The sequence below is a fragment of the Rhamphochromis longiceps genome, linkage group LG1, assembly GCF_057381845.1.
Source record: "Rhamphochromis longiceps isolate RC_006_pf linkage group LG1, R_longiceps_female_GT1.1, whole genome shotgun sequence".
NCBI classification, from domain to species: domain Eukaryota; kingdom Metazoa; phylum Chordata; class Actinopteri; order Cichliformes; family Cichlidae; genus Rhamphochromis; species Rhamphochromis longiceps.
The window spans coordinates 12,958,043-12,983,065 of NC_140557.1; the positions used below are offsets into that span (position 1 = coordinate 12,958,043).

The window sequence follows — 25,023 nt, forward strand, 5'->3', positions numbered from 1 at the left end:
GTTGATACTTGGTGACTTTCCAGTGAAGAAAATGTAAAACATATAAATGAGAATCCAAAACAACAAACAAACAAAAAAACAGTAGTTGCGTGTATATGTATAAGGTTATATGTATTTAAATTAAAACAGTAAACTTCAACTTGGTTGGCATGAGGAAAAAACAAATGCCTAAGCCACTCCGTATGAAACAGACAAGACATGAGAGAAACGGAGCTCTCATAGCTCATAATGATTTTGCACACATAAATTAAGGTAACAATACATATAACAGATGTTATACAACAAATAAAACTCAAATTTAAACACAATTCCTCTTTGGTTTTTATGTGTGATACTACTACAGATGACAGAAATCCACAAAGCTGCTTTTATAAGTGAAACTAGGCTACTTAATAGGCAGATCAAAATAAACATGCCATCTCGTCCACCTCTATAAAAATAAAGTCTCTAAAGGCTGAAAGATGTCAACTGCATTTTAAACACAGACGTGAGTGGGGTTTCTTTTCAGTAGAAAGTTGTTGAATGAAAACAACTTGTGTAAAACCTGAATTCAAGTTTTGCCCGACAGGAATGTGAAAACTCCTTGATCTATCCATTTACCATTGGCTTTGATGAAAATACTAACAATATGTGTTCACATTAGCAAGCTTCCACTTGAGTTTCTTATGGCACACTGAGACCTTGGTTTAAGTGGTAGCTGCCACAGAGCCTTTCTTGTCAGAGAAGAAGCTCTTAAGCATCATGACTTGACCGATGCCGATGACAAACAACAGGACGGTTTCTCCGATGGACCAGTAGGTGACGCGCTCCAGCAGGTGCTCTGCTTTTGTGCGATCCTGCGCCTCTCTCAGCCTGTACCATGTCTGCGAGTCAGCCACCACCTTCAGGATCTCATGAATGGCGACGCAAGACGACTCCAACTGATAACAGAAAGATTAATGGAAATTCATCAATATGTACAGTAGAAGGTGGATCGCACAGATCAGAGTCACATAGACTCACTATACATTTGACCCTAGAGGTCTCAGTACTTGAATTAAAGAGTAGTAACACTATGCTATCCTATAGTCTGATATGAAATGCACAGTCACAACTCTTAACAATAAACACTCAACCTCTTTATTTATTTTATATATAATTTTATATTTATTTTACTTTATTATATTTAAGATATCTGTTATGTCATACTATATTCTACTGACCTACATACCATTCTACTTATTTAGGTTATTTTTGATACATTTCTTGAGATTAACAACAAATGCTGGTTTTAAGTTGCATCAAAGGAATTTCCAAACTCTTTTGAGAAATAAAGTATGGCTTATCAGATGTTACACTCTGTGTTTTGAGAAGCAGCAATGCTGTCAAACTGTTGACATTTCCTCTTTTGGGTGATCTGTGTAATTCCAGGAACGGAGAGTGCATTTAAATACAATATTTCCTTGTGAGCTTAATGTGAATAACTCTTGCACCACCTTGTGGACATTATATAAACACCTTTAAAGCAGCAAAAATACTATACCAATTTTAGATTACTTGTTATCACCTTACTAAGCATAACTGATATGTCTGTACTCATTTTTCATGTCAAAATACATCCTGTTTTTTCTGATTCAAATCATGATACAAACGTCTGTGATATGACATTGCAGTTCTGTCTTCTCAAGGCATGCTTGTCTAATTGAAGGCAGCAATGTTTAAACAGTGATAAGGTAATAAATTAGCTATCAAGTAATCCAGCATGTTCTTAAAAACAAACAAACAAACTGCACCTGACACACTGAAAGCACCGTGTTCATTACTGACCTGAGTCAGAGCTGTGGTTCTTTTCATGCTGTCCAGAATGGGTTCCTCATTCCCGTGGCGGAAGTCCAGATACACTACTTTGTGTGTAAAAGTGGAGAATTCATTGCTGAAGCAAACCTTGTAGACTCCCTTCATAGTTGTGGTGTGAGAGAAGCTGTCATACTGCTTCTTCTTCTCATTATACAAGGCATTGTCATGAGGATCTGTGACGAAGCAGTCCACATCATAGTTGCCCCCTGAAATAACCTAAGAGAAAATAAAACATATATAGAAGGAAAGAAAGTTGCAACGTTGCGTCGCTGTTAAATATATTGAAGTTATTGGATGTGGCTGTGTGTGTGTGTGCCAGCTGTTCCTCTGGGAATTATTGGGCTTCTCTTTAAAAGTCTTTATCTTGAAACGGAAAATAATCTGAGATAACATATGTTTTCAATTGATTGAAAAAAAACGGAGCCAAATTTAAGTAAATCAAAATATGCATTCTGCACTATTTTACGATTAATAGACAATTATAAATTTGTTCTTGATTTCTGGAAGCCGGAGAAAAAAACTTCAGCCTAAAAATTAGTCTGACAGCATCTGCTAAGTGCACACACTGACGTGATGGAGCTCTCAGAGGAACTTACTTGAAAGTCTATGTCAAACTTCACGTCTTTCTCCAGCTCCTCGTAGAAACACTGCTTGTCATTGTCAGGCAGTTCAAATGTGATCTCAGTCCCAGACACCACACATGCACCACACAACAGCAGCAAACAGGTGAGTGACAAATACAACATCGCGACAACAAAGAGAAGGTGCAGGCAGACAGACTATTCTTCACTATTCAACAATGATGTTAACAGTTTGTAGTTCTGACGTGGCGCGAGCATGAAGAACTTCCGGGACACTGTTGTTTAGTTTTTTTATTTGAAAAAAAAAAAAATCCAACTTCTTCCAAACGTAATATAAAGACAGACAAGACCCAATTTAAGCTTTTAACGCAATTTAAAATATTTTAACACAAGTTTAGACCCACAAAGCGAAGAAATACGCTTAACCAGCTGTACAGAGATTTTAACCAATAACAGAGCATTACAACAGGTTTCCCCCTTTCAAAATAAGGGCACGGGATTAACAAAAGAAGCTGGAAACGAACAGACAAACGAATTTTAATAAATAAGGGAAGTCAAGTGAATTTTGAGTTCCAAAGTAGATTAATTTGCATGCAAAATTATTACTATATATTATTACTTTTTAGTAAAATTATAATTATATTAAAGGTTTTTAGTAAAATTATATTTTCATGGCACAAATGTACTTAATCAGTAGTTAAATCATTCACTAATGTTCAAAGGTTCTAAGATGACTACCAGTTTAATTTCATCTGTTTCTACTAATGACAGTGTTACGTCAAATTATTAATTAAAATTGTATAAATCTGTTTTACATGGTGTTTTAATTTGAAAATCCCTGTGAGAGATGTCTGACGAGGCAAGCAGTATTTCTATACCTTATGCTATAGTGGGAGTAACTCACTGCAAACAGATGCTCATAATTCAGTACACGGTGTATCCTGAGCACATAATAGTACTATTACTACCATTACAAACAAACAAACAAAAATAAATCATAACAAAGTAATACACAACCAAGGTTCTACTTTGCAATGCATATTTAAAAATGTATTTTACCTGACATTTAGAGCATGCCTGCACAAGCTGAATGGCTGCTTTAAGTAAACTCTTTAGTACATGAGTCAGCAAGCTGCCGCATTACGCCCTATTGTCTCTTGATGGGTGTGTTTTGCGTGGCATTCTATTACACAAGCACGCTGCACAGAACTCCTATGGTCTGATCTTTGATATATATTACCAGATACATTTCCCCACAATGCCAAAACAAATATTCACTGTACTTGAAAGCTTAAACAAACCCCAAACCAAAACCAAATAACACACAACCAACAAAAACAAACAAACAAACAAACAAACAAAAAAACAAGTATGTCGTACATGACAGCAAGGAAATACACATATTTAAACCAATGACTGTTTTCTACAGTCATTGATTTAAATCATTGATTTAAACCAATGATTGATTTAAACGGAAGCTTATTCTGAAAAATCTCCTTTAAGTTCCACCACGCCCTCCACTTCCGGCTAGTTTATCGTTACAAATACGAAACGGGAAAACACGTATTTGTCGTTTTCGCCGTTGTTTGTGGTAGCTGACGTAAAGTTCCTTCCACAAAAACAGATCGTTAACTGCAAGTCTGCAGCAATATTAAAATTTCAGCTTCTTATATAAGTTCCAGAATTGCTTAAACAATGCAAAACTACGCAGAGGCTGTTAAGGACTTCACCGAGAGACATGCAACTTGCCTCACGGTTGTCTTTGTTGCAGGTAAGCCTAATTCTTTATTAAATGCATACTGTTTAAGCTTTGTTAACTTGCACATTTAGTAGGATTTCTGATACGGTAATGAAAGGAGATCAGGTAAGCACTTTGTTCTGTCATGACAGATTATTGCTGTTGCTCGTAGGTGTGAAATTGTAGAAATATATAACAGTATGTAGCTGCTTGATTTAGCTTAGAATAAACATAAGAGTAAAAGGTAGTAAAAGGTCGAATGGAAAGTCTTCGGAACATTCTCTTACACCCTGTTCATAGCATAAATATCTTTTTTGTCAGGGGTAGGCGTGCTGGCCTTCCGCAGATGGATGGCAGGAGGAGTGTGTCGGAGCAAGGCCAGGCTGGAAGGGAAAACGGTCCTCATCACTGGAGCCAACACTGGTATTGGGAAAGAGACAGCCCTGGACATGGCCCAGAGAGGTAAGACCCTCCATGTTTGTTTGTTAAAGAAAAGTACAGAAAAACAAAAACATATGCAAAGGCTGTGTCTCACGTCCTGTACATGGGTGTAGGTCAGGGGTGTCAAATCATCAGGGCCAGAATTGGTTTGACTTCTTTGGTGAAGGATGGCATAAATTTTAACCTTAACTCTAAACTGCATCATCATAGGTTTTACAGCCTATGATGTCATGCTACACTAGAACAATGAATTAATTTATATACAGTTATATGACAGAAAAGTTCATATTTTTCAAAGTCTGCTCTAGAATTTTTATTTTTTTTAAGAGTGGGTCCACAGTAAGAAAACAAAGAAAACAGACAATTTTCTGTTATTTAACAAAAACCTTCTGCACAATGAGCTACCAGAAGTTTTTCTGTATTTTCGCAACTTATTTCAGTTTAAGCTGGATTTCTATTGTGTAGAAAAAAGACACACTGTTATAATTGCGCTACTTTTTCTCATATTAAAATAGCACCAGGATTAAATATGCAGATAAACATCTGTACAGTGTCAGACAGAGGAGATTCACTGGTCTAAACCACTTAAGTGGAATGTATGTGGCCCGTGGTGTAAAATGAGTTTGAAATCCTTGGTTTTTATATCAGCCGTCTGGAACCATGAATTCTGCTTTCCGGCCATCAATCTGTCCCTGAAGCTCAAGGTCACTTGGGTTATACAGCAGAGCAGTGATGCAGAATACATCAGAAAGTCTACTTCTGAATGGCTTCAAAAAATAAAGTAATAAAAAGATAAGGTTTTAGAGTGCCCTAGTCAAAATCCAGACTTAAATATGATTAATATAGTTTGACATTACCTTAAACACGCCATTCATGCACGAAAACGCTCCATATAAAATAAGAGTTTGCCCTTATATTTGGATATTGACTCCTAAGGCTGGAGAAACTGATCAGGAGGGCTAGCTCTGTGGTCGGCATGAAGCTGGACACTCTGGTGACAGTGGCAGAGAAAAGGACATTAAAGAAACTGATGGACATTATGAACAATGCTGGGCATCCTCTGCACATGGCCATTAACAACCAGAAGAGTCTGTTCAGTGACAGGTTGCTTCTCCCAAAGACAAGAACTAACAGACTTAAAAACTCCTTTGTCCCACACGCCATCAGACTGTTTAACTCCTCCCTGGAGGGGAGAGGGAGGGGAAACAGGAGGACAAAGGAGGGGGGAACAACTAAGCTGTAGTGCCTCTTCACCTCACTGTGCAATACCTTTTGTGCAATACTTTTGTAAATAGTCAACGGTGCAATAGACTCAATACTTGAAATGTGCAATTCACTTGTATTTTTATTCCTATTTATTCTATTTATCCCCTTCGTATATTTTATTTATATTGTCTCTGTATATATATATATATATATATATATATATATATATATATATATATATATATATATATATATATATATATATATATATATATATATATATATATATATATATATATATATATATAAAAAATATTCTGTAACTTCTGTCGGTGCTGTGCTTTTTTGGAAATCGAATTTCCCAGAGGAACCCACCCGAGGGATTAATAAAGTTCTATCTAATCTAATCTAAGAGTTACTTAACTTAAAATTAATAGAAGGGTTTTGCTGACATTTTTATTTTATTTTTTACATTTTTTAAATTAAATGAAGCACTGCCAAAAATGATTTAATTAAATCTCTATATAGTTGCGTAAAAAGAAACCATATCTACAGTCCTGTTTTGGACATTTGGTACTTAATGAAGAATATTATATAATAACCATTCAGTAACAACCAAGAAATGATAGAATATTAAATAAGTATCAATGACAGTAGGTAAAAATAAATCTGTAACCTCAACTAGTACTTTGGTTGCACATCCTCTGGTGTTTACATGTAAATATGAGTTGCTTTTGTATGTTTTTTCTTTTTCTCCAAGGGGCCAGAGTGATCCTGGCCTGCAGGGACATGACTAAAGCCCGTATTGCAGCAGATGAGATCCGTCAGAAGAGTGGGAATGGCAATGTGGTGGTAAAGAAGCTTGATCTGGCCTCACTACAGTCTGTCAGAGACTTAGCCAAAGATGTGGAAAAGAATGAGGAGCGCTTAGACATCCTCATTAACAATGCAGGTATTGCAGCAGTTCTACCTGGGTTTTTTAATGTCTCTGTAAAGCACTTTAAATCACCTTGCTGTTGAAATGTGCTACATAAATAAACTTGCCTTGCCTTACCTTAGTCCAGACCTTCCCAAAGTGTGGGGCCCGCCCCCTAGGGGGCGCGCAGAGCCATGGCAGGGGGGGCGTGGTATGAAAAGGAAAAAAATAAAATGCTTGGTCACTGCTATCATGGGGCGCCCACAGAAAAGCAAAGCAGGAGATGAAGCATAGCTGAATATGATTCTAAGCCAAAGGCTAGAAAATCTGGTGAAGCGTATCTGCCCTTTGGTTTCACCTGCACAAGTGTCGAGGTAGGTCTCCCCTGCAGAACTGGTTTTCCCTTCGTCGGGAGCAGCGCTGGGCTCTTCAAATCACGGACAAACAGTATCCCACATTCTTGATTTTTAGTTCACAAACACTTGTTGTAATGACTAACTACTCCTGACATTTTGTAGACGTTAGCTCTTTATACAGTAAAGTTACAGCGGGATACAAATAATATCAGGCTGATCCTGCCACGATTTGTCCCCCCGGTTCAAATCACAGACAAACAGTATCCTACAGCTGTTTATGTTTTTAAACCTATTTTGCACAGAGAGGCATTTTTTGAAAAATGTATTGATAGCAATGTTGAATATTATTACACAGGAAAAAAACAACTACAGTAAAATAATCACACCGCGACGCCTCTGTCTTTGTAAATGGAGGGACAGTAACTGCGTGTAAACCTGCAGATAGTCAGATTAACAGAAACAGTATTTTGTCTCTATCTGCCATTCTGGAATTCATCTCATGTAAACAATAACATGGCGCACAGCGTGACGTGAAAAAGGCACATACCTTTGACGTTGCGTGACGAACTCTGTATTCCTCGTCCACACGTAAACGCAAAAAAAGGTTTTTAAAAAATCTCAGCTTTCGGTGATTTGAAACGCCGTTTACGTGTGGACGAAACAGCTGCGTTTTCAAAAATACCCGTGTAGGTGCGGACGTAGCGTAAAAGAGTTAGTAGTTTATTTCATTACTACCTGTCATTTATTGCAGATTACTTGTATTTGCTTAATTGTTTACTAAATGTTTGAGGTGTGAAATAAACCGCAATGGAACAAAATATGGGTGTGTGTGGTTGGAGGATGTGTTGGTAACATTTTTCATGTAAAACAAAGGGGGGCCCAGCAAAAAAAGTTTGGGAACCACTGCCTTAGTCAGTTAGTAGAAGTTAAATGTTGTCATCATTTTTATATTGTTAAGCACTTTGTGCAGCATCGGCTGTTTGAAATGTGCTATATAAATAAATTTGACCTTGATCTTTATGGGATCCTCATACAGATTTTTAGGAGGGTAGAATAAGTTATTTGGGGTTGAAAGATACTGACAGACACTGAGAAATTAGTTATTTGTATGTTTTTATTTTTTATAATTTTCTTGTTTTGTTTTGTTTTTTCAATTTTTTTTTCAATTTTTTTTTTAGGTATTATGATGTGTCCTAAGTGGAAGACTGAAGACGGCTTTGAAATGCAATTTGGCGTCAACCACCTGGGACATTTTCTTCTCACCAACTGTCTCCTTGACCTGCTGAAGAAGTCAGCACCAAGTCGCATTGTGATCGTCTCCAGCCTGGCGCACGAGAGAGGTAAAATCTTGGTGCTAAAGTCAAACAACCAAAGATTTTTCTTTGTCACACCTGTTTAAAATAAATTTCTTGCAGGTCAGATACACTTTGATGACATTAACGTTGATAAAGACTACACCCCCCAGAAGAGCTACCGACAAAGCAAGCTGGCCAACGTTCTCTTTGGCAAAGAACTGGCTACAAGACTGAACGGTAGTGTGACAGGAGTTCAGACACATGTATAATATACAGTATGTTACAAATAACCATTTTACCTCTTGTTTTCTATCTTTGTATCTTGAGTTAATGAGCATTGTTACCATGATTTTTACACTAGTGCGGTGTTTGACGCACGCCTGTTTCTGATGGACCTCTCATTAGGCAGCGGTGTAACCGTCTACAGTCTTCATCCGGGGGTCATCCGCACAGAGTTAGGCCGCCATCTATTTAATTCATTTCCTATGTGGAAGATAATGCTAGCAAAGGTCTTCATGAAGTTGGTCAAAAATCCCTGGGAAGGAGCCCAGACCACCATCTACTGTGCTGTGGACGAGAGCCTGGCAAACTCCAGTGGCCTCTACTACAGGCAAGTACATCTGACTGGAGAAAAATGATGTTCTCACAGTAGAAAAAGAAATGCTCTTATCCTACCAATTAATTATTCTAATATTAACAGAGGCTGAGATAAACAACAATAGAGTAAAAGGTTTTTAATACAAGCAGTTTGCAACCACACTGTATGACACTCTTCATGATTTATCTCTTTTCTTCATTCCACCGTACAGCGACTGTGCTCCCAAAAAGCCAGCACCACAGGCCCTGAATGATGCTGCAGCCAAGAAGCTGTGGGACCTCAGTGCTTCCATGGTTGGTCTGTCTTAAGCACAGCAGCCTGCCATCCCTTTATCAGCCCTGCTGTTTTTTGGCATTTCAGCGACCCTGTTTATATGGGCAAATAAAGTGCTAATCTTTACAGCCTTGCCACATCACAATACACAATTTGATGTGCAATAAGATTTCTTTCCTGCTCAAATTTTATAGAGTTTGCAGAACCAGATTTTGCACTATTTACTCTACTCAGTATGCACTTATTAAAATCATTGGTGTTGCTTAGTCTTTATTTTATATATACTCTGTATACTTTGCATACTTTATCATTTACACAGGTACCCCAGTGTGTACCTGTGCATTACAGCTATATCATTATGAGAACAAGGCGATAATTACTTATTATTCTGCCATTTGGGCTTATTTTGACAGCATGTTCTCATATATAACATTTGCTTTTATTCATGGCATTTAACAATTACTGACACATTGTAAAAGGATTTTGTTTATTTTTTTTGGTGTGGTTGATTTTCTATTGGGTAAACAAGAAAACCGAGAGGTAGAATGTGTTGAAGCAGGGCTGAACCAAAGGAAGTGACCTTAAGCGCTAGCAGCCGTGGGAAGATTGTTTTACTTGACAGGAGAGAGTTGTCTACCAGGTGTAGAGAGAGAGAGTAGATGCCTGAGGGGCAGAGAGCTAGTTGGATACACCCAGTACTGTAAGTCCAAAACACTCGTCAACTCACTGAGAGCGTGTGTGTGTGTGTGTGTGTGTGTGTGTGTGTGTGCGCGCGCGCGTTTGCGTGCATTTACAAGAAAATTGTGATGTTGTGTACTTTTTGTTCTCTAAGTTGAGAGTTAACTTAAAGACTGAAGGTAACATAAATAAGTGTAAAGCAAGAAACCACCAGCTGTTAAAATCTTTTGGCAATAAATCTGGCGACAAGTGTCAACACGTGCAATGACTCAACACTTTCAATGCATTTATACATTTTCTTTTTTATTTATGGGAAGTTATGGCTGTGAAGTATCTGCAATATTTGAAGCTTGTAGGTCATACAAACCTAGAATTGCGCAGCCATTTATCAGCACATTTGGCAATGATGAAAACAGCGAATAAGACCCCATTCTGATATAAATGACTCTCTCGTTCATAGATTTTAAGAGTTAAAAGACGAGGAAAAGAAGCGGAAAATTCTCGGGTGTTTGGAGGGATCTGTCATTTGATACGAACAATTCAAACTGCTTTTTAAAAGTAAAAGTCACAAGATTTAGTGACGTGAATGTAATTCCTTTGACCATCCTGAATATTTGAGTTTGCAAACTGTAAGACATCGCATACGTTTTTTTTCTGTATCAACGCCTTTAAACCCACACTTCTTTCTCCTATAGTTCTTATGCAGTATGATCCTTATGTCAGGCCCACTCAGCTGTAATTAAAGTGTAAAAATGTTTGTGGGTGTGAAAGTCATGTCAGTACGCTGGCACGCATCACATTCAAGTTACTCACCTAGTTTTTTTTTTTTTTTTTTTTTTTTTCACATTCAGCAGTTATGTCATTTTCCATGTACAGTCAATGGATTATGCTAATCATGCTGTGTCATGTCAGGCTGAGACCCTGTTGCTTTCTAAACTTTGTGTCGTGGAAACCAAGCTTTCAGTATTGTAACTCAACTGTTCTTGTGTTAAGTCTTACAGCAGAGCCCCAAACACGCAAGTCTTTTTTTTTTAATAAGTCACTCTAGACAGATCACAAATTTGCAAGGTTACATAAGTGTCATTGTAGATAGTTATACATTCGCACAAACCCCATTCCTTGTTTTAAAGCCACATTTTAAAACGTGAAACTCTATCCATTCTAACGACTCCCAACATGTTTAAAATGCAAACATAAATCAGAAAGCACAGAAACTAGCATTCAGCATGTTTTACCAGTAATAAACTCAATGACTGAATTACCCCACAGGCTCTGTGGCTCAGATGTTACCTCTTCAGTATCTGTAGGTAATGTCATGCACATGCCCTTATCAGTTCTCCGTCCAACGGATACAGAATCTATAGCTGGGCTGGAAAAGTGATAAGGAGATGTGAGTGACCACAGTACCAGAAAAGCATCTGTTTAATCTGTTAAACTATGACGAAGTACCTATTTCTTAGGACAAAATGACTCCAAAGAGTGTTGAAAGTTTGTGTAGTTTTCAAGTTGCATAAACCTGGCATCCATTTCCTCGAAATCCCGACCCTGAAGGTGGTGTTCTCGAGATTTGGAGCAGAAGATTTCTGATGTTTCACTCCCATTGTTGAGCCGTGGAGGAAGTCGGTCTGCCGAGGAAAAGAAGTCCCTCTCTGTCTTTCTTTACTTTGTCTGCCGGCTTCTCAGATCCTCACTCAGCAAAGGACTTGTTAAGTCTTAACCAGTCAAAGTGGGGTCCTGTAGCAGTGGCCTTTCACTGTTTGACTGCTGACAAACTTTAAAGGACACACCCCACTGATGAGTTTTATTTCACCGCAGCCCCGCCTGGCTTGGAGGATTTCTAGTCTGCCATTGGTTCGTTTTCAGAACTTACCATACCTGCCCCCTGGCTCCTGAGGACAGAAGCCAAATAGTTCTTCCAATTGTCAATCATGGTCGATATCAGCCAGTGGGATGAGAGAGACCAAACTTGGTGGGTGTGTTTCCCACAGGTGTGGCTGAGAAACACATTCCAATATGTACATACCTGTCAGCTCCTCTGGTATTCAGCTGCTCCTAGAAAGTGAGACCTCTGTTGACCACTGGCTCTCCCCTTTCCTCCTCCTGGGGCCCATGCAGAGGTAGAAGGAAATAGCTCTCATTTCAGTTGCACACATAAGCAATTTTATATCCATGCTGTTTGTCTACTCAATTCTTTCTGTAAGTGTGCGCCACTTCCTTTAATATGATGGGATCCCATACGAGATGCCAATAGGAAAAAAAATTGCTTGGCTTATGCCTTGAAGGCTTTTTTCAGTATAAACACATGTGAGAAATATTTCAAAAGTGGTTTTTCAGTGGAGAAACAATATGGCATATCATGGTATATCAAGGCAGCTTTAGGTTCCTATGAACCAGACTATCCTGACATTTTTTATTATTATTAGTCCTTTATTTATCCAGGTAAAAAATTGAGATTAAAAATCTCATTTTCAAGAGAGACCTGGCATCATGGCAACAAAAGTCAAAATACACATACCACATAAGTATATAACATTTAAAACAAATACAATATCACATAACAACATGTGTAAAATATACAATAACCACCTTGATATGTGGTGTCAGCTAGCACACAGGTGTAGGTGCTGGCATGCACTATCCCCCCCCAGCAAAGAACATCCTTTTGCTTCCTCTGGAGATCATAAAGGCTCGCTGAGAGTGTTTTTGGAGTGGAGATTTTTTGTTGTTTGCCCTTCTGGTATGCAGGTTCCCCTTGTTCCATAATCAAGCTCTCTCTCCTGCACCTCCTTTGTGTCCCTTCATTTCTCCTTTCTCAGAGTTTTTCTTCCTCTATGAGACCACAGAGGTAAACCATGTGGGCCTGAGGCAGGTGCAGGATTGCAGGTTTATAGCATTTGAGGGCCTAAAGCAGAGCAGCCTATGCCGCGACTACCTTTGGACGAGTCTGTGCATGCGTTGAGCTAAACCAGAGCAGTTATCGTGGCTACGGTTTACTGTCGCCAGTCATTATGCTTAAAGAGAACCTGCAGATTTCTCATCATTGCACTGTTTGCTGTTTTTACTAAAATCCTTTAACCCAGGAGCAACCCTGCTACCCACTTTGATGAAGATGATTCAATACATGGAAATATTAAAATCTCACAAAAAAGAGTTATAGTGATATTATCAATATATTCCCCCCAAAATTCTCATCTTTCTTTGAGTTATAAGGGAATTCTGTTTGCGCCATGTGCCAGCTGACTTCACGGGTTCTCAAGTTCACAGACACGATTCATACATACTGAAGTATGCTAATACAGTTATTTAAAAAAACTACTCCACAGGTTAAACCAGTGTCCCTGATGCCAATTGCCATAAAAGCTGAAACCACCAACAGCTTAAATGAGCAAAAATATAATAAATATTAACAATAATAATAATGCCCAGTTTCTGTGTTTTTTCTGGGGTGTATTCCATAACTTACTTGCAGTGTAGGGGTTAGACCACAGCCGGCTTTAAAAAAGATGAAACTATGCCTCATGTACTGCAGAGATTTTGGCACTGAAATGCTAGTGGAATGATGTGGAACTACAATGCTGTGAAATGTGATTTTAATGGAGGTGTTCAGTTGTCTCTCAAGGGTAGAAAATGCTGCTAACATGAACACATTTGTTGCATAACACAATGTAGTTGAGTATTTGAATTTTAGGCTCTGGTTCAGGGCTGGACTGCATTATGTAGTAAGGCTTTATTTTAATTCTTTGTATTTATTTAATCCCTATCCTTTCTTTGGAGTCCTGAAAACCCAGTGGCTTGGAAATAAACGCTCAAAACGATTCTTTAATCAACATGAGACTTTGTGATTTTTCCCAATTTCTAAGATTCGTTCACAAGCGTGACTTCAAAGTGATAAAACATTTCTAATGGTTAAATACAACTGATGTTTTTTTTAATATGCACTTTACTCGTAATGGGCGTTGACAGTTGTCTTTACACAGCACCACCCTCCAAAATCCCAAATAAGCCAACTGGAATTTCTATTTTTGGAGTTTTATTGCAGATTCTTTATCAAAAATCTAACAGGACCTCTCTGGTGTTGAATTGACCTAAAACACATTTATGGGAAAGGTTAATATACTCTTTCAGTGGCTTTCAGTGATTCTTTGTTATTACAAAATGCTTTTTGTACTTTGCAACTTTGTCCCAAAGGTATAAAATTAGAGAATCACAACTGTGTCAACTTAGTCTGTGTTAATTGACCATGTGCATTTTGTGCCCACATGACCCTGTAGTACTGAAATTGCATTGTTAGCGTGACATTCATGCTTATATTTGTGGGACTAGACAAAAAGGGCATATCAGGATCAGGGGTGTCTGTAAGAATTCCAGGGTCCAGGCTAGAGGGAGGATTTTCAGAGGGTTGTGAGGGGTTGTTGGGCCCGGAGGCTGTGTCCTGTCACAGGGGATAACAGCATTGTTGAGTGAGCACATAGACAGCAGGGCAGGTGCTGAGTCAGCTGTCTGCCTGATTTAGCATACGCTGTGCTGCTCTGGATGTTTCAACGTACGATTCCCACCGGCTTCTCGAGTCAGGAGATACAACCCCCACAAATCTCCTCAAAAATCAAATATTGTTTAACATATTATACAAAGGACATCAGTTTAAATAAAAAAGAAATATAAAACCAAGCAACCTAAATTATTCTAAAGTTAAAACGACTGGTAAAGTCAACTTTATCTGTAGTATTTTGAAATCAATTGCATGTTCTGAACACATTTTATCTGTAAAAAATGTTTGAGGTGTCATAAAGGTTTAGTAAATATAAAACTGCTTTAAAATGTGTCACTAAAAGGGGGAAAAATACTGGAAAAGCATCTTTTGACTTTACTTAGTAGTATAGTATTCTTCCCCTCAGTGTTATGCAGCTGTTTTCTGCCTGATTTCACATCCTGCTTTTGATATTTTGTGATGTCTTAGCATACCATCAGGGGAGGAAGAGCTGTAGCCATCTCTGCCTGCATTGTTATCGATTATTTAGTTGACTTGCTCTTGCCAGTGTGAAAGTCTGGTGCTAAGCAAACAGGCATCAACCTCTCTTTATTCAGTTCCGGGATGTTGTGGGAACATCTGAAAACCAGAGCCACTCATGTGTACCAGAGGAGATCTGCTAAAACATCTTCTGTCCCTCACTGGGATTAGTGGGCACAGATTCCTGGCCCCTCTGCTCCGAGGTTCCCGCCAGTGCGCTTATCGCTGTACTCTTATGCTTGCAGAAGTGTATCATTAAAATCAGAGTAAAATATGTAAATAATGAACATGTTTAGATGAAATTCATGATAGTAGGGCCAAGATAGATATCTAAATCTGATGCCCGTCTTTCTAAAAATACACTAATCTAATGTAAGTCTCTCGGGTCACTACAACAGTGCTTGTTTGACAACACTATTATAAATTACATAGACAGAAGGTGAAACCTCCTCACTCACTCATATTTTGGAAGTGTTATTTTATGACCTTACACTAACACCAATGATTTGAGTATTAAAAAATTGTTAATTTGGAAAAATGGCTACCAAAAACAAACTCATGCACTGTAAACATTTAAATTAATATCTAGCCACACAAGATCATTTCCTTTGGTTTCAGAACTCTGCATCAGCCATGAAATGTCGTCCATGTATCACACGCAATCTTAGCCCTGGCCAGGCAGTGAGGAGAAGTACCCCATGGTGTGTGAAATCACGCCCTGGATGGACTCCGGTCACTGCAGAAGGTTTTCCACCAGATTGAAACAAACAAACAACCAGATTATTTATCCTGAAATTCTAATCCCTGTGTAACTGTTGCTGTTGAGTTTAGATCAAAGGGCTTAAATGAGTTATTCTGATGAGCTCTTTTGTACAACCTCTTTATGAAGGAGTAGGCCTGTTTTGTTTTTGGGTTTTTTTCACAGCAAGAAAGGCACAGGTGCGTTTTATTAACCGGTAATGGCCAAATTCCATTTCGCTGGTTTTGTCTTTTGTACCCTTGTATCGAGTTATTGTTAATCAGCCATTGTTGGCAGGTCTGGGGGACTTCCTGCATTATTCTGTTATTAATCAAAATACCCATAACACTTTATTTAAAAATCCTGAACAAATGTTTATTTTATTCCAATTTTGAACAATACACACCACATATATGGTTAAAATAACAAAATTACCTCTGTTGAGACCCTAACCAAGATATGGCTGGAGAAAACCATGTTTAGTTTGAAGAAAAATAAATGAAGTGTGGTTTCTGATCACTGTTGATATTCACTTGTTTAAAATTTACAATTTATGTTAACAATTCAGAGCCATTTAACAAATGCCCTATTTGTGCAAAATTGATGTCCTCACGTAATGGCCCTGGTTGCATCATATTGGCAGCGATGTGGGGTGGTTCATTTCCACGCACAAGATGGCCAATCAGTTTCACCGTTTTTTGACATCAGTTGATGTCCACATTTCTCCAGTTACTGACTGGTGACTTATGTCCTTGTTTTGGAATGACCAGTGGTCCTCCTCCTCTTCATCATCTTCCAAATCTTTAATCTCAGAGAATATTTTTGCCATTTTTATAAGCAGCCACACGAGCAAAGCTATAAATTTGTTGTATCCCACCTACAATTTGCTGGTTGGATAGAGTGTGAGAACCTATAGAGGCTTTCTAAAAGACAGGGTAGAACATGTACGGGGGGAGGTTACAGTGTGAAGATGTGCTATTATACTTGCTCTCAGAAAACGAGACAAAGCATAGAGTCATATCTTAAGAAATCCTAATAAACATACAACAGTACACAACGGGTAAAAGTTGGTGTTTTTACAAATCATGTTAAATAATATATATATATTTTTTGATTAACCTAAGTTTACAGTTCTTTTCTTTTTTTCAGCTTATTTGCATTTTAGTATTTGTCAGTATTTATAAATGTCATTCTGATGTTATTGCTATTGTTATTATTTTTGGTTTGGTTTCATTTTGTTGTATTTGCTGTGTTTTGTTTTGTGTTGTTGAAAAACTGATAAATTTAATACATTTTAAAAATTATGTAAAAGAGTGCTACACAAGCACTTGACACATCTGTCGTGAAAAAAGGTCATTTGTTAGTTACAAATGTCTGAAAACTTTAAGCATTTAAAAATATATAATTTATTTTTTTTGTGTATGTGACTATTCTATATTTTCATATATGATGTAACTCAGTACAAAGTATAGACCACTATACAATACAGTTCAGAGTGAAACCTTTGTCTTCACAGTAAGTTTTGCCTTGTAGTTTCCATACAAAGTTCAACTTCAAGGTTTGTTAAAAGCAGAGAAGCGCTTCCAAGCATCTTTTCATCAAACATCAGGTTCACAGGGCTACGATGACAATCTTTATGTTTGTGAGGAAGTGATACAGCTAAAACTGTTGAGATAGCTTTTTAAATAAAAAGAGATTTCCTCAATGGAAAAGAAATTGAGTCTCAGATTAAAGTATTTGGAGTTTGTTTTTTTGTTGTTATTTTTTTTTTAACTTATTGAGTATGTTGTTTGCCAAATTTTCAATTGTCATTTCTCTTCAAAAAAAAACATTAAAACCCATAAAAACCATATTTCTAATAATATGGTTTTATGAGATAATACGAGATTTTTTTGTTTGTTTGTTTGTTTAGACTGTCAGTGAGAGAAGCTGAAGGAGCCACATCTCCATTTCTCAATGCTGCCCTCTACTGTGAAACTTTAGAACAAACCAAAAATACCCGCCCTAGAGCCAAATACCCCAGGACTCTTTCTATGGAGGTCTGTCTGTCTGTCTGTCTGTCTGTCTGTCTGTCTATCTATCTATCTATCTATCTAGTCAACATCAGAATTAAGGCAGGTCTGAAGGCAAAAGGGAGTCAAGTACTATCAAGATGTACCTAATATCCTGTGAGTGAACATATGCACTGCATTTGCCTTGATTTGCCCACATATGCAATACCTATTTATACAGTACATAGTCATTATAATGTGTTTTTTGTGTTACAGTTTCATGTAATCTGTTTCTGCAGAGTTGTTAGAAAACCTAAAATTCAAAATTAACAAATTAACAAGCAACTCCATGAAAAGATATCATCTTCAAACTATTAATCTCATTTTCTGGTCATCCCCTGAACACGTTATTAAAACTAATACCATAAAACTCATAGCAACAAACACCACAGTAGTGGCTCTACTGACGAGCGGAACTGGCCAACCTCATCGGGACCTGAAGAGATGAGAAACAACAGTGTGGAGCTTCCAGAGCTGCTTCTGTTGTTGTGCTGTGCTACACCCCTGCTGTTCACTGGAGGGTGAAATGTGATCATGGAGGGCTGCCAGCACGCATCAGGACCAGGCAATTGAAATGGCAAACCCAGCGAACTGATATCTAACGTGTCTCTATACATTCACTGTCAGGGTCTAAACGCTAGAGGGCGCACTGCACCTAATCTGACATTGTAGGGTATTACAGTGAAAACAGTCATAACAGGCAAAATACTACACAGCCTAGCATTTTTAGAGAAAAGCATCTATGGTTTGAAAAAAATGTTGTTGTTTTTTTTTTAATTTTACAGTAGCACATATATCATAAATGACTTTCCACTATAAGTACATTTGGTGTTATTTCCAGAAACATATTTCATTTACTGAATTTTGTCTGTTTCTGTCCTCATTACAGGGACTCTCAGTCACATTACTTGAATTCTAAAAATCCCAGCTTTTCATCTTACAATAAACTCAACAATTTTCTTTAAAAAAAAACAAACTATGGTAGCTTTTTGCACAGGCACTAAACGCAGTATTTACAGATATGTCTTGGATCAAACTATTTAAAATAAGAGTCAGAAATTAAAATCTAAATGCAATAAATTTATATTATAGTGTTTTATCGAGGAGAGATGGAGTCACTTGGATGGCAAAACTGAAAAGACTATTTATTTTCTGTTTTTATAAAAAGGAGCACAAGCAAAATTCCACTCACTTCACTATTTTCACTTCCCTGCCTTGAATCGGTTTTCTGCTTCCTTTCCTCTCAGCACCTCGTGTCTCTTGTTCTCTTTGTTGAAGGCTGTCCTTGTCTGCCTCTTGTCCTCTTGTACCTCATCCACTCTCCTGGTCTCAGTGGGACGACGGAGGGTCTGTGAGTCTTCCTGAGGTTTTAAACCTTTGTATAAAAGTTATGTTCACATGCTCTTTGACAAATGAATTCGAATTTGTGGCTTCATAAATAAAACACACTTGATTCAACAGGCTTTTTTTTTTTTTAAGCTGGCTGACAAGCTGCACTGCTGCACTTTATTCAGTGTGCTAGTGTGTAAAGTAAACAGAAAACCTTAAGTTAGTGTTTCAGTGTATTAGAATCACATAGACACTGCTGTGTTGTCTTCAGGTACAACAGACAACTTCCTAGTTGTGTGACTGTGTCAGTGATAACATTACAATTACTACTGCTGATATGCCCTAATCAATAATAAACAGTTTATTTATTGCAGACTGCTTGTGTCTTACTGTTTCTTAGTAACTATCAAAGCTAAGACAGTAAAAAATGAATTCATAGTTCCCATAGTTCACCTGCTTTGTTGACAATTATGTTGCCAACTGTTGATAAAATCATTCAAGTTCTAAGTAAGTATTATTTTAGGTACTTATTTGTAAAATAAATAAATAAATAAATAACAGTAATTTAAAAATAAAAATCACCACACTTTCTGGCCTGTTATCTTAATACTTATCCTTTTCTTTCCTAGTGATGTCCATGAAGCTTGAAAGCAGATTAAATCACTGCTGTGTTGAAATATATCATTTTAGGATGCATAACCAGGTTTTTTAATGAACTCTTAATTTGTTACACAGTTTAATACAGTGATTATGCAAATATGTAAACGCAGGTATTGATTATATTTGATTCATACTTATGTGAGCAAGACCAACATCAGATTACACACTTTGGGCCATTTTTAAAATTGGCCCAATATTTAACACAAAATATTTAATATAGTGACATCTTTAAATATCACTGTTGCCTATAACCCCACTTGACTTTATAGTGTAATTTATATAACTTGTGTTATGTGGCAGAAAGTAGTGACCTCTAGTGGTAAGATGGTGAATCACAAAACAATAGGTGAGTTCAGGACAAACCACAGCTTAGTTTTAAGTACATTTTTAAGTCCATGGCTATAACCTGCAGAACTGATGATGTGACATTTCTTGCGTGTTTTGAGGCCTTCTTTTAGTCTCTGATGTGACACAAATGGCCTGTTTTCTTCACCAGATCAACTACTTCACTAACAGCAAACTCACTCTATGATATTAGAAGAATTGGAGGTTCAGAGTTCTTCCTCTACTCAATGAACAGAGTGAATAACATACGATGCTTTAAATAGCTTATAAAGTTCAGTCTCACAATAAAAAAAGAGCCTAAAGGAAGAGAGTGATATGAAACATTAATTCCAGCATGCCCTCAAAAGTAATCTAATTATAGATCCATATTAGTTACCTCATGCATTGTTTAAAACAACTAGTTTAACGACCGCTCCAAAGTCCTGTCTATTATTGAACAGAAAAGGTTTAATAGGTGATTTAAAAAAAATCTTTTGAGGATTTTAATCATCATTTATGCTTGCTGTTGTTTTCTAGAGCATGATCACTCAGGTAAAACTCAGAGCTATTGATGTTCAACCCCAGGCTATGGCGAGGAGGGATATAAAACAAACCGCACAGGTCGGACTGTGTATTCTTCGAGTTGTGTCGACCCTCAGTACTGTGCCTATTTCAGTGTATCAGTATGTTCGTGCTCTGTTGTGCACTGCGGGCAGTGAGAGGCTGTTCTGCAGCAGTTTTGAAACTAAGCGAGGCATACTCTTGGAGGTTTATTAGTCCCCCCCCCCCTCCTCTATTTCTCTCGCTCTCTCTCCTCGGGGCATGGCAAAGGCAACTGTGGAGAGACATTGCCACAAATAGACTCTCTAAATATGGAGGGCTTCAGTCAAGAGAAAATGCATGATCGAATTTTGGGCCTCTTCACCAAACAGCTTCTATAAAAGGAACAAGACAGAAGAGAGGTTGAACGGTTGATGACACTTTCTGCTGGAATATGTGTGTTTGAGTGTTTAGCTCGCTGTGGGTATGTGTGTGCTTGCACCTGTGTGCAGCTTTGTACATTTGCTTCAGTGACAACTTTTTGTTTGTTCATCTTTTTATCATCGCTGCCCTGCTGCATCAGTGCGATGGGGCATCGATTCAATCTACCTTTGAGTTATTTTTAATTATCACTAACACTTTTGCCCTGTCAGACACTGTCATTTGGTTTAGTTTACAGTATGTGCAAAGCATTACACCACCTCAACACAGAACATTATTACGGTATGGATCAATGTCAAAGTACAGTCAGTAATTTTATATCAGAAAACTGAAAGAAACTAGTATTTTTAAGCAGGTGTACTTCAAAAAATGTAAAATAACTTTTGCAGACATCTAACCTTGAAGAACCATAGTACCAGCTTGTTTGCCAGTATTTACTTATTAACACTTTAAGCAGTGAGGATGTGTTATCATTTTTCTAGAGTTGTGTTTTACGGAGCCCCGCAGGGGACATGGGAGAAAAAAAAATTAAGACGGACTTTTGCGAGATCTCGCAAAAGTTTTGCGAGATCCCGAGTTAGTTTTGCGAGATCTCACAAAAGTCCGTTTTAATTTTTTTTCTCCCATGTCCCCTGCGGGGCTCCGTAGTGTTTCCCCTCACCTATTAAAAAAAACATACAAATCTGGTCTCTTTCTAAATGCTCTACTAACCATTGCAAGTTGGTGTACTCTGTTTACTGTTGCAGTGATTTTTCTAAAGCCAAAAATGACGAGCTAAAACACAAGAAAACTCTCACTGTACAACCAAATACATTCAGTTGTGTATTTTTTCCCCCCAAAGGTTCTAACAAGTGCTAATTCTGTTTTACTCAATGAAACAGAATATTTGTTTATTATCTTGAACATTTTTTGTTGATTAAGTCACCTCCAATTAGGGATATAATATAATCTATATTTTGTACCTGTCTATTAATATTGTAGCGTCCTGTGTATGCACCCAGAGCGTTTATGTAAAAAGAAAATTTTCATATGACTGTATGCACTCCTGTAAAATCTCGTGTGAATCATGGGGTTTACTTAATTTTTCACATGACTGCAGGTTTGCTGTAGGTAAGTATTATGCACACTCTACTGTGTTGTGTTCTTATTTGATAATATCATTTCATTTACAGTTTTATTTTCTGGTGGTGCTTCAATTACCTCTCAGTTGTGTAGTTGTGGAATTAATCACAAGTGATTACAAGCTCCAGAATTAAGCTTGCCACTTGTCACGGAAGGATAAAGCTCCATAGGCGCCCATGTTAAAATGTCCAACTTTACTTTAAAAAATATGTTTGCAGCCTGGTACAATGAACGATTTTGACCTTTGTGGATTGTTTCCCGTTCTGGCAACTCTGTGGAGAGTGAACATTTTTAATATTCATTCACCACATACTTGAGTTGAGGGTAGGTACTTTGATTGACAGGTGTCAATACGCAGCAGTTGTAACACACTGGTGTCTCCTAGGCCTCCCCTGGCTAACTGAAAGTATTGAACTTGACCAACTACCTGTTGGTCTCTTTCTAATGTAATTATCTGAATAATATGACTTGATTGTTCTGACTATTCAAGAGGTTTGTGCTTCAGTTTTGGTAAGCAAATGTTTAATGAGTTAGTTACTTAGTACTAATTAGCACAGGTGTGTTTATCCTTTAGTTCCATGTAGAGTACAGATGCAGATGACCAAGATTGTTAGTGTTAGCTAAAAAGCTAGCTTAGCACTCCATAGCACTTAGCACTCTGATCCATATGTGTTAGCTACTAGCTCTAGAAAAACAACATGCTAGGCCAACTTTTTGGTGGTTTTGTCACAATTTGATGCTGTGTGGCAGGCAGGAAGTAGGACCCAAATGCAGGACTAATGAGATGCAGAGGGATGAACTGAGGAAGGCAGCTTTATTGCGCTGAGAAAACATTCCATAAAAAATAAAAATAAAAATAAAAAATAGAGAAAACCAAACCAAATCTTGAACATGAAACTAGAAAACAAGGTAACGGGAAACAGTAGATTAAGAACAAAGAAAACCTGCAGCACAGCAAAAACAGCACTGAGAGGGTGTGGTACAACACAACAAATGGCAAGGGAAAACACAGGGCTTAAATACACAAGGGAGTAATGCGGGAATGGGAAACAGGAGGGAAACACAGCTGGGACTAATTAGACATAATGAGAAAAGGGGAAGCAAAACTAGATACACTTACAAAGGAAATGGGACCATCAAAGTAAAACAGGAAACACAAGACAGTAACAAAGATGCAGACTAGACACTGAGAAAAAGAGACACGACTGCCTGAGGAGACACAGGGAAGATGGAGCACGGATCACAGGAACAGAAACCAAGAGACTAGAAATGATAAATAATGAATTCAAAGTCTATATAATAATTCAAAATACAAAACACTGGGTCAGCGACCTAGGACCATGACAGGTTTACAGTGATTTGTATAAGAAGCACTTATATGTGGCAAGGTTATAATTCAAAAAAGGAGCTTATTAATCATTTTTATAAACGACCTCTGTCATATACAAATAGTTACTATAATATAAGAATTCCGATGGCAGTTAATTAGGAACTTTGATGTGTTTTGGAGCAGAAGGACATTAAGCAGCTAGATATTTTGACCCGAACGGACACGTGTGCTGAACTGAATAAGCAGCCACTTCCACATGCTGTTATGCATCACCGTGCTTCAGTGCCCTGCACTTGACCTTGTGCTCTCACTCTGTGTTTTACACACTGTTGGAACTGTGGAGCTTAAATGCCATGTCTCTAAGTATCTTCTTAACTGGTTAACTAACAAACACGGTCTTCACAAGAAAGCATTGAAACTCTGGAAAAAAATGTTCTACCACATATTTTATCTGGTCCAAAATATAATCAGCTAAAGATGTTTCAATGCTGACTATATTTTAATAATGAGCACATTCCTTCATGAGTCAGAATCCTCCATCCCACTGCCAGGACTATGTGTTTGTGCATCTATGTGGGTGATGGTGGATGGTGTCTGGAAGGGCAAGTGCACAAATGCGTGCATGTTCAGTAGCACACGAGAGCCCTATGCATGTGTCCTTGCAGCAACGTGCCATGGCAGATGCTGCCTCAAGCCGCAGCAGTGTCTCAAGTGATGATCTGTCTGTTGACCTTCAGTAACATTTGAGGATGTGGAAGCTTTCTTGTCAAGGACGGTGCACTCTTCGGGCTGATTGCCTTTCATTAATATGCCTCACCTTCAGATGTGCTATATGGCATTTGCATGACATTAGCATTTATCTTTCGGCCAGCCATTCTGCGCTGCAGCATTCGGAGCTTCTGTGAATGACACCTGTTAGACTGAGACCCAGATGCCTTTCTGGCAGGGTCACACTGTGCAGGTTTGCAGAGGGTGGATGAGGGTGGAAGAGAGAAGACAGACCATACTGAGGGCTGTCTTTTAGGACTGGTTGTTTTTGACATTTGTTAAAAGATAAAATTATTAAGGTTTGGTTTGTTTCTTCCTGGTTTGGCTCTATTTTCTAGGATTTCAGATTTAAATGATCTTGGTTTACCTGCACCAAGCAAAGATGTTTTCTTTTATTTGTCTGTCTGTCTGTCTGTCTGTCTGTCTGTCTGTCTGTCTGTCTGTCTGTTTGTTTGTTTGTTTGTTTGTTTACACCACATTGGGCGTTATGCTATCAGCTGTGCTGACAGTGTTTCAGAGCTGCGCAGTATTTTCAGGTGTCTGTCTGCTGGTCAGAAAGTCTCAGTCCAAGTTTCTGTCAGTTAAAACCTTGTGGGCAAAATGACAGATCCAAATATTCAGATTTGCTCTTTGTTTCAAATTATTCTTGTTCTGAGTCACATCTTTGTCCCATTTCTGTGAAGTCTTTTCTCAGTACTGTTACGCAGTGTGGCATCAGACATCATGACTCATTGTGTAAAACAGTTGAGCAAAAAAGAAAGGTAACATTAACTTTGGGGTGTAACAAAATTCC

General features: G+C 37.9%; 2 protein-coding genes across 2 annotated transcripts; one reads left to right on the top strand and one right to left on the bottom strand.

Annotated features, from left to right (window-relative positions):
- Positions 1-92: 92 nt before the first annotated feature.
- Positions 93-3,033, bottom strand: tmed3 (transmembrane p24 trafficking protein 3). Its single transcript, XM_085386413.1, has 3 exons — positions 2,433-3,033; positions 1,807-2,052; positions 93-920 (listed from the first exon to the last, which is right to left on the bottom strand). Exons 1-3 carry the CDS (start codon positions 2,580-2,582, stop codon positions 687-689), a joined length of 630 nt encoding a protein of 209 aa, XP_085242539.1. The 5' UTR covers positions 2,583-3,033; the 3' UTR covers positions 93-686.
- A 902-nt stretch (positions 3,034-3,935) lies between these two features.
- On the top strand, positions 3,936-10,179 carry LOC146678399 (retinol dehydrogenase 13). The gene is made up of 7 exons (XM_085386289.1): positions 3,936-4,188; positions 4,477-4,617; positions 6,563-6,754; positions 8,253-8,414; positions 8,490-8,606; positions 8,775-8,979; positions 9,179-10,179. The coding sequence occupies exons 1-7, from the start codon at positions 4,113-4,115 to the stop codon at positions 9,273-9,275; spliced, it is 990 nt and encodes a 329-aa protein (XP_085242415.1). The 5' UTR covers positions 3,936-4,112; the 3' UTR covers positions 9,276-10,179.
- Positions 10,180-25,023: the final 14,844 nt, after the last annotated feature.

Excerpts from the sequence above, each read along its gene's own strand:
- tmed3 (XM_085386413.1), bottom strand. The coding sequence starts at position 2,582 with ATGTTGTATTTGTCACTCACCTGTTTGCTGCTGTTGTGTGGTGCATGT. Across the intron at positions 2,053-2,432 it reads AGTTTGACATAGACTTTCAA|GTTATTTCAGGGGGCAACTA; the intron begins GTAAGTTCCTCT and ends ATTTTCTCTTAG. Across the intron at positions 921-1,806 it reads GAACCACAGCTCTGACTCAG|TTGGAGTCGTCTTGCGTCGC; the intron begins GTCAGTAATGAA and ends TTCTGTTATCAG.
- LOC146678399 (XM_085386289.1), top strand. The coding sequence starts at position 4,113 with ATGCAAAACTACGCAGAGGCTGTTAAGGACTTCACCGAGAGACATGCA. Across the intron at positions 8,607-8,774 it reads ACTGGCTACAAGACTGAACG|GCAGCGGTGTAACCGTCTAC; the intron begins GTAGTGTGACAG and ends ACCTCTCATTAG. Across the intron at positions 8,980-9,178 it reads TCCAGTGGCCTCTACTACAG|CGACTGTGCTCCCAAAAAGC; the intron begins GCAAGTACATCT and ends TCCACCGTACAG.